Raw genomic sequence first — 12,220 nt, forward strand, 5'->3', positions numbered from 1 at the left:
TCGCCACTCATTAAAATATAACGTTTTTGTACCACACAATTAAATATATCAAATATTAATGTCGGAAACTAAACTAACTTCTATTTGTTGATACCGTTCCAATCCTTTTTACAGACTTTTCTGAGGAAAACTCAATACTGAAAGTAGCAACTGATATTTTGGATGCGGAATGGGAAATACTTGTTTCACACACATGCAAATAAAATTTAAAACGATGCCGCAATTCATGTGGTTTTCTCAACACAGAATATTGCATCAAAGATGGGCCTAAAGTGTAAAATTGATCACGAGCATTTAGAAATAAAAAGTTATCAGATTTGTAACAGTACGAAGTTTTCATATGTGTACTGTAGAACTTTAATTAGTGTTGTGAATCCTTTATAGGCACAGGAACTCGCCATATTGGCTTTATTAAGATACTTAGAGACAAGCTGAATTATCTCCCTTCCTCTTCCGGTGAGGCCTGACTGGCATATTTCGCATTTATAATTTTTTAATTGCAAAGTTAATGGACACAAACAGAGGTAAAAGGTATTCGACGCTCAGATTCGACCTGTTTCTTATACTCTACATCACCATTTATTAAACAAATATTAATCAGGTAATTATATTATTGAATGAGCGAGGGTGTGAAGAGTCTATATAGTAATTAAGAAATAATCAAAATGGCTGAAAGGAGTACTGAGACCCGAAGTAGAAGACTGTAAAGAACGAGCCGAATTAGAGAAAGTATCATAACCATGTTTATTGAATAGGAAAAAAATGTCCGTATATAAAATTTAAAATAACAAAACTTTGTACGATGAGGACCGGATGTAACTTCTCAGAAACAAATGCATGGCCACGAATCTATTGGTTAGGCTAAATGTTAAGAACTAATTATATTATGAAACGACTCAGTCTAACACATGTACTGCGCATGGTAAGGGTTACAATAAACACTTTTGTATGACTGTCTGTGGTAAATTTTCCGCTGAACAGGCATCAATATTTTATCTACCTGATTCTCCTTCGTAATATGCAGTGGTGTCAAAAAATACCTGATTTCATACTGGATGCACAATGTGACAATTCTACAGCACAAGCATATTTTTCATAAGTATCTCTTCGTTAAAGTAATCTCAGGGACGCATTAATAATAATAATAATAATAATAATAATAATAATAATAATAATAATAATAATAACATATCATAGTTCATAGACGCATACAGTATATCAAAAGCAACGAGTTCAGAGTAAGAAAAAAAACTTGAATTCGAACAGGATGTATCCTTTTCCTCAATAGTATAATAAAATTATCAACAATGTTATGGACAAACATTCTCAAAGCATTATGGCGCCTTCCATACACCGTTAGAAAACAGAATCCGTTATTGTTACACACATTCAAGCGCGTCAGTGTATAAAGTGAAATATGCGTCGATAGGAGCGCACAATGCACATTCATGCATTATGATTTAAATAAAAACTCGGACATCAGCTGAACGTGATCTGAATAGCGTTAAGGGAATGTTCACTCATAAGTAGAGAGGACGAAGTTTTCTCTTTATATCTGCATCATCGGACAACTCGGAGAAAATATGACCTAAATACACGTTTATTAACAAATGAAAACTTGTCGCTATAAAATCGATCGCCTTGTATAAATAAAAGCTTTCTGTATATACTCGCTAATAAGTTGAGTCAAACTGCAAACAACAATGATCCTGATCGACTGTAGCATAATGAGCCTGCTGATCACGGTCTATGTAGATGTAGTCTATTCTACTGATTATTCCAAACAAACTGCACAGACACAGATCTGCCGGCTCGTTATACAACGGAAGATCTGGTCTGTGCAATTTGAAGTTTGGACTCGACTTATAAGCGAGTAGAGACGGTTCATTTTAATACTCGCGATCATTCTCAAATGCGAAACGTTACATAGTTTCAGCACTTTTCGTAATCAGTCAATATATGCGCTGATATAACTCCGATTTTCTTCAGTATTAGCTCATTATATGATCAAAATTAAATTTGAGACGGGGATTTTTTCACTCATAATGCTGTGGACGTTGGTATGACCCCATTATGGGTAAACATAGAAGATCAGCTTTGCCATGGCAATGTTTTCACTGATTCGATTTCTCTATTTGTTGACGAGTTGGGAAACGTACATGTTGATGATTATGGAGCTGTATTATGATAGCTGGTCGCTTCAGCGTGGGCGGGTACATCCTTGATCGCGGAAATAGCTGGAAACTGTAGACTCGGTGTATGTGTGTGTGTGCGTGCGCATGCTTACATCAACTTATAGGTTGAACCCGTTGAATCAAAGTAAGAAATCGTCTGACTTATTTCCAGCGTTTTTTCCTACAGTGTTAGTTAATTGAATTAAAGAGGCTTGCGCACAAATGTTCATGTGCCTCTGTTCCTACAGTGGATTGAACTGACATTTTAAATTAAGCGTCAATCAACGAAAGTTAATTAATTTGGATGTAGTGCTAGAGTCCTACTTTCGTTCCAGATGGTCCGTTATACTGCTTTGCAGCCAATAACTTCACGCATAACCCAGTCAGCGTTCAATCTTCGTATATCAGCATCGTATCTAAGTCATATTTAAAGGTGTCCCTTTGTTCCCAAAAAAGAAAGAAAATAGTTATCTGCGATTTAATTTGACACGCGTAAAAAGCAGTGGGAGGGGCAGGGCAATTTAACCGGGGGGGGGGGGGTGGCGGTCGGTAGAAAGCGGCCACATGCACTGGGGTAAGAAATACCCAAGCCTCTCCTAGTGTTGTTGTCCTATAGAGCCCGGGCTCCGGGGATATATCCCCGGTTGCTCCAGCCCCCCTTTGTCGGCCCTGGGTGGGGGAGCGATGCACTTACGATATAGATCTACACATACAACCGGAAAGTTGTCCTTAAACTGTCCTTACATGTGTGTGATTATTTTAGCTGAATAAGAGTACATATCATATGTTTTAGACCGATATATGTTTTATTTAAATACATGTAATTTTATGTACGGGAGTGGGGGGGGGGGCATGACAAGGGAGGTGAGCGTGTTTGGTGTGGAAAACTTATGTGTACAATAAGAATAAAACGAATCAATGCGTCTTATATACAATACATCTTATAATATTTTTTTCGTTCCGACCACCAGCTCCAATGTTTGTAAAACTTTCATTTTTTTTTTCTTTGCGTACATCAATTTATTTTGATGAGTTTAGACCATTTTTCAGCACAAGATAGGCTATTCGTTGTGGACAGTATATCTGGTGGAGGATAAACCCGGGAAATATCTGGGAAGAACCACCGACCCAAGGGAAACTACAAGTAAACTTCTCACATTTCCACGTTGACCAAGCCCGAGACTCGAACTCAACCAGGTCAGAGGTGAGATGGCGATCGGTAAAGGCGAGCGCTTAAAATCACCCGGCCACTGGGAGCCCCCTTGCATGCTTCAATATAAATGAATCAATATTTAACACCAGAAAATGTCCATTTATAAATATCATTCTGTCGTGCTTCTTTTATTTTATATTCAGATCCTTTTGTTGATCTGTATTTAGAACAAAAAAAAAAAATGCAAAGTGATAACCACATTTGTTCTATTACTTCTATTACTTCTTTTTATCCTATCATCATTGCTAATTTTCTAATTACCGATGGTGGCAGCAGTAATAATACTACTAACAGTAGTAAACATGGAGTTAGTGTCAGTGCTAAGATTAATAGTTGCGCCACTGACATGTTAACCCTGCGCATGGATGAACTATTTGACACTGACCGAAATATTTTGGGGTCAGGTTTGCAAAGACACACACACACACACACACACACACACACACACACACACATATATATATATATATATATATATATATATATATATATATATATATATAGAGAGAGAGAGAGAGAGAGAGAGAGAGAGAGAGAGAGAGAGCGAGAGAGAGAGAGAGAGAGAGAGAGAGAGAGAGAGAGACAGACAGTCAGAGCAGAGACAGAGACAGAGAGAGAGAAAGAGAGACAGAGACAGAAAGCGTCTTCTTTTGGACATAACGAGTACCATTCATGGTCATTTCGTGAAACTGACAGATATTGTATCATCAACATTAAAAATAACTAAAGATAGGTTTTTTTTTTAACGTGAGGATGTTAATTACGAATAAAATCCTTTATTATATCGTTTAAAGAAAAATACCTATTACAGTATATGCACTAAAGGCATAAAACAAAATGTTCCTGTCACTATTAAATCTGAAAGCAAAAAATAAATAGTAACATGGGCACAATTAGATAAGGAAAATATATTAAATGTCAGTAAATGTTCTTATTGCAGTAAATCACCAGCTTTACATAATATGGAGATTTATATATTAGTACAATTTCCATATTTTTGTTGAATAATTGTTTGAGGGTGGGACATCTGCGGTTCATTTTCATTTTGTGATGGTATTTTGACTTGTCAGCAATTTCCCTTTGATGGAGTTATCTCATTTCTGAAGGTGAAATACTTATTTAATTTACGCTGTGATTCAGTTTTCATTTTTCTTATCATCATAGTCATTATCATAAGCATCATCATCAGCATTAGCAGCAGATATGGTCTAGCATATAATAATTATAGATTTTTATGATAATCATATTTAACTGTAACTAAAATGAAAGAAAATGAGGATCTACAGAGTTTGAGTTCTTTTCATTTTAAGGTCATTTTCACAATATTTAAGAAAATCGATGTACAATTTCATATATCCTCCACTTAGCTATTATAATGATTATTATTAATGGCAAAATAAATAATATGAAACCATGATGGCAATTTATCACGAAGGCTTAACAATAGTATCCCATACATTTTCTATCTTCCTCTGGTAAACATTAAGTCTGGGACTTCATCTTTGAAACAAATTTATTTTATAAGCGCAGATTCATCATTACACAAAAAAACATTATTATGCGCACATAACTCAGCCCAGATAAATTTGAACCTAGTCGCGCGCTAGACATAACTTTAGAAAGAAAATGGCGTGTCTAGTTAAAATTTAAATTTGGAGCCATATTTTGAATGAATGTGCACTGAATCAACTTTTCAAATTGATTTAGAATAAATAGATTTTGGTATTTTTGTCGATTCTAAATTTTCGTGATTATGGACTTGATTTATACGTGCCAATTCAACATGAAATGCATCGGATTGAATAAGCGAGGGAGAAGCGTGTTGACATCTGCAAATGTGTTTCTGTTTCTGTCAGTGAATGTTTGAAATCATAATGTGGCAAATATATGAAGTCTTTCAATTGCAATTATCAAAAAGACGCCATGGAATTTAATGCTTATTTCATTTTGAGTGCAGTAAAGATGACGTAAGTGCACTTGGAATATATTCGAATTTACAGTACAATTTCGAAATGTTTAATCAAGATTGAGAACCTATGACATGGCTCATGCAATTCGGATTTGCAGAATGAAGAAAGTACATTCTGAGGAAATTCAAGATGTAAAACTGTAAGTATATTTTTTGCCATTCTTATTACCAGCTAAAGAAGACAAGTTTATGCCTTGGCACTTGCATTTTATTTGTAAGGACCCTGTCTGGCGTCTACTGTATAGCTAGCCTAAATCCGAAACGTATAAAAAAAAGTTAGCGCTGAATGTGCCAAAGCAGCTGGTATGTGCAGTCCACGAAACATCTGCTTTAGTTCATTCAGAAACAAATTCAATCAACCAAAATGTAAAGCGCCTACTAAGCGAGTGTACATGATTTGTTTACATATCAAAAGTGCTGGCGTCTGCGTCCATCGTTTATTTACAATGGAAAGTAGTTCCTTTATGCACGTGAATGCAATATGAATTGCTCGCGAGTTCAATATCGTAAAATACTGCACGATTCTGACAATGTAAAGTTAACGGAGAAAAAAATTAGCATATAATAAAACAACTTGTGCATAAATATAATAACTTGCTGATGAATATATAACTTACGGATAAATATAAAACTTGTGTCTGAATATAATAACTTGCGGATGACTATGAAAACTTATGTATCAATATAATAACTTGTGGACGACTATGGCAACTTGAGTATGAATAGAACAACTTTCTGGATTACCATGACAACTTGTGCATGAATATAATAACTTTTGGATGACTATGACGACACGTGTATGAATATAACTACTTGAGGATGATTATGACTGCTATTATTATAACATGTGTATGAATTTAGTAATTTATAGATAAATATAACAACTGGTATATTAATATAGCAATGTGTGTGAATATAGCAAATTGTATGTGAATATAATAACTTGCGATTAAATATAGTAGCATGTGTATGAATATAACAACTTGTGGATTAATATAACAACCTGTGGATGAATATAACAAAATGTATACAAGGATAACAAATTGTGGGACAATATAACAACTTGTAGGTAAATGCAGTTGCTTGTGGAAGCATGTGACAACTTGTAAATATAATAACTGCTGTATGAATGAATACAGCAAATGGTGTTTGTTTTTGTTGGGTTTCTTTATTGTCGTTGTTGTTATTGTTACTTTTCAACTTATTGAAAAGGAAACAATACCAAGAAAAGGAAACGCTAACAAGAAATACATTCAGCACATAAAACGAATTTAATGAAATTGTTTCGAGTCGATGTTCTTTACACGGAATTCGAATACTAAATCGAATGTAATCGCCACTATGACTAATTGAACGTAATCTCAGTTCGATATTATTCAATGTAATAGCAAGTATAATATAATCGAATATAATCACCAGCATGATATAATATAATGTAATCACAGGTATGATAACATTGAATGTACTCACCAGTATGTTATCATCGAATGTAATCACTAGTATGATATTATCGATTGTAATCATACTTATGATATCACTGAATGCGATCACAAATGTGATATCATCGAATGTGATCACCAGTATGATAGCATCACATATATACATAAGACATGATTGTACTCATCACATGCCATGAAGTGAATAACTAAACAAGCAGCAACTGTGCAATAAATAAACTTGATTTGTCGAAAGATATAAATCATGTTAGTATTGAATTTCTACTGACAGGAACATAAATGGGTATAAAGCATTCACAGTAACAAGGTCCTGTGTTTATGAAGTATAACTAGTCATGCTTCAACAGTCTTCACATCAGAATGTTACGCCACACGGTGGTGATACTCTATAATATATATATATATATATATATATATATATATATATATATATATATATATATATATATATATATATATATATATATATATATATATATATATATATATATTTATTTATTTATTTATTTATTTATTTATATGAACTGTCTAAATGATAAGTAACAACATTGGTTACATTATACTGCTAAACAATACAATGGAGAAATTGGCATTTAAATGAGGGATAACATCATTTATATCATCATGATAGATAACAGAGGAGAATGATGCGAGATAATCATTCTTTACATATTGATTTCAAGATATAAGAACCCCTCTAGTTTTCACATTACCACTGAAAACGATAAATATACAATAGTTGGTGGTTTTACCAGACACTTAATCTGTTTGACACACATTTGTAGATACCACATATATACACATGTATAAATATTTTCATCCTTTACAAACTTGCAAAGTAAACCAGTTAACGCGTTATTCCCACTTCCTGGAAAGGAAATATGATCTTGAACATCAACCATATCCTATACGAAAGGTGCCAAACACAGACCTTCTTTTTACACTGGCACTTACAAACATGATTGCTTGCCTGGATTCATTCAACCGCGAGGGGAGGGGGGTTGGGAAAGGTGATTGAACTCAAGCGTCAACAAGGAGACATAACACGAAGGAGAAACTGAATGCGTATTTGAGAAGGGGTAGTGGGCTACCTGAGTGAAAGAGATGGATGGACAGACATACAGAGATACACGAGTAATTACACATGTATGAAGCCAGCCGGGAAAAAGTGATTTTGAAAGGCAAGATGCTACTGAATTGTTCTGTTTCTAAAATTATGCCAACATACATAAGAATGTAGAATATACTTACTTTCAAGGGATGAATCCGATTGGTTAGGGGTTGTTGTCCTACAAACTCTCCATAATCCACTTTGTACTCGAAGGAGGAAAGTATTCGTCTTGTTCTGGTAAAGTCCATCTACTATATGGAAATGCAACCAGGAGTCCGTACTCACTGCTATTACTTCAAGGAGACAACCGAACAAAGTTACACCTGTGCATCCCATTAGCATTTTCTTTTCGAACACTGCATTAGCCCCAGCCATGGTGAAAATAGCAGTGAAATTTAAATCCTTGATTCCTCTTATGATACTCGATAAAACAATGTAACAGAATAGGAGTAATAGTTATCGAGTCGTCGTGCTTTCTATGTAATCAATCTGGATATACTCCCATAATATACTACGAAAAATTTACAGACATAGAATGATTAAAAATATGAGCAAATTTTAAGCACTATATGAAGAATAACTGCACTCTGTTCACTAACTGGATGTGTTTTCCAAAGATTCTTAGATAATATCCAAAAGGGAATTCGCTGGCGAAGACCTCCGAAATATTGTGTTTGCAAAATGCTGCAATCTCACCAAAGAATCAATCCACTATCTCTTTCCAGCATCCTCGTGCACTGACTTAGCCTACTGCGCTGTTTGAGTTGGTAGTTGAGTAGGGGCGGATTATTTGATTCAGCAGCCACTTCTTAAACAGCCTAAGAGCCCTTTCTTCCGTGAGACGAAAATACAAACGTTGCCCTTCAGTGCCTATCCGAAATTCGATAAGGAACTTGATTACTGAAAGTGAACTACAGAGTTCAGGCTAAGGCCACACATATTTTCTCTGGGTCATCCAATTCAGATGATAAAAGAAACTTTATCCATGGTTCCAAGAGCCAAATAATTATCCGTTAGTTGTGTGTCATTTACCAAGTCTGAAGAGGTGCTGAGACATGTATATCTTACACTAAATCTATTGTGCGCCTGTTAATGTTTTGCGAGACCACATGTACTACAAGCCGCGGATAGCAGAATGATAATCATGATGGCATTCGTAACATTTCTTGTATCTACCACTCAGCAGCTACAGCATGTACGATACGCAACAGTCACTCTGAATGTAAGATTAATCAATTCCCTGGGAGCTGGCTTCATCAATTATTTACCCACCTTCCATAAAAAATTAATCCAACCTGAAAAAAGATCTTTTGCAGAAATTACTGTGTTGCTTTAATAATAGATGCTTAACAATGCGTGTTGTTTCGCGTAGCATCGATTTTCCACCAAACCAATCATTTGATTTTGTATGCCAAGTTATTTTGTTTAAATATTCACGAGTCAGTTGCGTAATGGTTGGGCAAAAGTTTGATAAAAGGGAAAATATTGAGCCTAGCTAAATAACCAATACATGTTACTTTAATGTATTTATTCATTTTCCCCTTTTCCCTTCGTTTCAATATAACTTTTTAATACAGGCCTGATTGTTAAAATCTGACATACGATAATGTTTTCTTTACTGTCGGTGTGTTTTCCTGAGGACATTTTCCATCTCTGCCAAAATCTGACCTTCCTATCATCAAAATGTAAACTGTTATAAAATATCATTTGTTCTAACTTTCTGTAGGAAAGAATTCTTAACATCATATCTTCATCTGTGGAAAAACACAAGGCATTACGTTAAAAATGTCACCCAGGAAACGGTGTTTCTGGCCGATGAATTGTTGTAACTGTTTGACTAAACCGTGCACGCTGCTCATCTTTTTCACACAAAACGCGGTTAGCAAATATTTCATAACAGACTCTATTATACAATTTTGCAACCTTGTGAAATCTACCCAACTTAATGTTTATAATTTGATATCTATATTTCTGTCCATGATCAATAGCTACTGGCATGTGCGGATGAGAGAATATTAATAAAAAGTTGCTATTAAATTGTATGTCTTGGTCATAGAGGCATGACAGTGTCACCTTGGACTAAAGAATGTATATGAACTCAGTCCATTTGACACATAATTGCAATGAGACACATTTATGCAACATATTTATTATTGACAAGTTATTCCATCTCAACAATGACACAAAAGTGACCAGAATGAAATGTATACTTGTCTGACAGCTAATATCAATCGAACAGACAGATCAGTCAGGCCAGTCTATTCATGGCCGCGGATAGGATAAGATTTTTTTTTTTTTTTCAGTAGGCCCCTGTGAAGTACAGATTGTAACGTTGGTGGGGCCCCTGACCCTTGCGACCCCCGGAATTTCGTCCTAGTTGTCCTACCCTGTCCGCGGCCCTGGATCTATTATAAATCGTAACCAAGTCTTGCCCTGCCAGTTTAATATACTGTTTTGTTATGACGTGATAACAAGTATTTTAAATTATATTATAGACTGTACTGTTTTGAGAGTCGTAATAATCACAAGAATGGACGAAATATGAACGAAGTATATGAAAAAGACGAAAGCTTGTACGAAAGATACTGAGGAGACGTATACATTTTACGATGATGATGATGCCAGGATACACATGAGTTAAAAGCACTGGTACCTGTGATCATTAGGTCCGAGTCATCCGGGATCACTACAGTTCGAATAATCTTTCGTAGAGGTGCACACAAATGTTCCATGTGCATAGTACCTTTCATCTGGGTTAAATTATCGATAAGATATTGTATTCATTAATGATAGTTTTTGAACAATTTCCTCGTACAATTACGCTTGAGAATGAAGCAGACTGATATCAGATTCTTCTCGCTTAGTAAAGAAATCTACTACGTATGCCTAAGAAGGTAATAACCTTTGTTTCAAAATCAGTCTGCTGAGTCTGTCGGTCGGTCGGTCGGTCGAGATCGAGGTCGAGGTCGAGAGAGAGAGAGAGAGAGAGAGAGTGGAAAATGAACACAAATTGATATTTGTTTTCTTGAACTCGTATATCGTTAGGGATCATACAGAACGGTAAATATGGTACGTAAAGTAACCAAAGTTGTGAAATCAATGCTTCATTTACATCAGCGTTACCATACTTAACAATTTTATCACTTCATTTATCAAAGACACCAGTGACTCTAAATATCCTATTTCATGACAAGCACAACCCGTACTCTCCTCCGACATTATTAATTAGATACTCAAAGTGGACTCAATTCTGGCGGTAAATAGTTTCATAGTCAACACATATGAAGCGGAGTCGATACTATGATTGGGATAAATACAGCACTGTAACTTAATCATGAATCAAACGAAAGCTGACAATATGTTTTCACAACAATGACTCCGCTACGGGTGTTGACAGCTAACTGAACAGTAGATCAATAAATCTTTTCTGTGCTGCAAGAATTAAAGATTGTGTTTTTATTTACTACATTGATTTCGGTTGAGATTGTTGACGTTTAATATGTAGCTTAAATACAAAATCATTATATGGCTTAAATAAAACATTGAAAAAATCATTGCATAACTTAAATAAAAATCGTTATATTACTGAAAAGAAAAGCAACGTATAGCCTAAAGAGCAAACTTGCATTATATAGTTTAAACATAGATCATATTTGTGACTTAAATAAAATTAGTTGAAACAATCATTTCATTATATAGCCAAAATAAACACCAATACCTTATTTGAATACAATAGTACAAAAGGTATTCTATCAGTAAACACTTCACAAGGGATACAGGAATTAACACTCAGGCTCGGTCCTAGGGTAAGGCGAACGAGGCAACCGCCTTAAGCCACTCGCTTTCAGAAAATGGATTTTTTTTTGCTTGAGGCCCCGCGCTCATCGCTTGGGGCCTCGCACATCCGGGCCTGTTAACACCTCTAACAATATTGATTTCGTTTACAGAATTTTCTTCAACCACACAAAGCTTTTATCCACACATCAAAGATAAAATGACTATTCTAGATCTCGGTAGCCAATCCTTGGTGATTTTTTTTCCAAACATCAAAGATAAAATGACTATTCTAGATCTCGGTAGCCAATCCTTGGTGATTTTTTTCCACACATAAAAGTTAAAATGACTATTCTAGATCTCGGTAGCCAATCCTTGGTGATTTTTTTCCACACATCAAAGATAAAATGACTATTGTAGATCTCGGTAGCCAATCCTTGGCGATTTTTTTCCACACATCAAAAATAAAATGACTATTCTAGATCTCGGTAACCAATCCTTGGTGATTTTTTTCCACACATC

The 12,220-nt window shown here is 35.1% G+C and overlaps 1 protein-coding gene across 3 annotated transcripts in view; it reads right to left on the reverse strand.

The window, feature by feature from the left end:
• LOC149803698 (voltage-dependent calcium channel gamma-7 subunit-like) overlaps positions 1-12,220 on the reverse strand; it is a 173,032-nt gene that overhangs the window by 107,451 nt on the left and 53,361 nt on the right. For 2 of the 3 annotated variants that reach the window (XR_016420248.1, XM_089953485.1), the window contains exon 2: positions 8,065-9,219. The exons of the other annotated variant lie outside the window; for it this stretch is intronic. Coding sequence is in view for 1 of the 2 variants with exons in the window: in XM_089953485.1 (XP_089809611.1) it covers positions 8,065-8,299 (235 nt within the window). In the remaining variant the exon portion in view is untranslated. The remainder of the gene's footprint in view (positions 1-8,064; positions 9,220-12,220) is intronic. 3 annotated transcript variants of the gene reach the window in all.

This window comes from Sinohyriopsis cumingii, chromosome 3 (genome assembly GCF_028554795.1).
Source record: "Sinohyriopsis cumingii isolate HCF-2022 chromosome 3, ASM2855479v2, whole genome shotgun sequence".
Lineage (NCBI taxonomy): Eukaryota > Metazoa > Mollusca > Bivalvia > Unionida > Unionidae > Sinohyriopsis > Sinohyriopsis cumingii.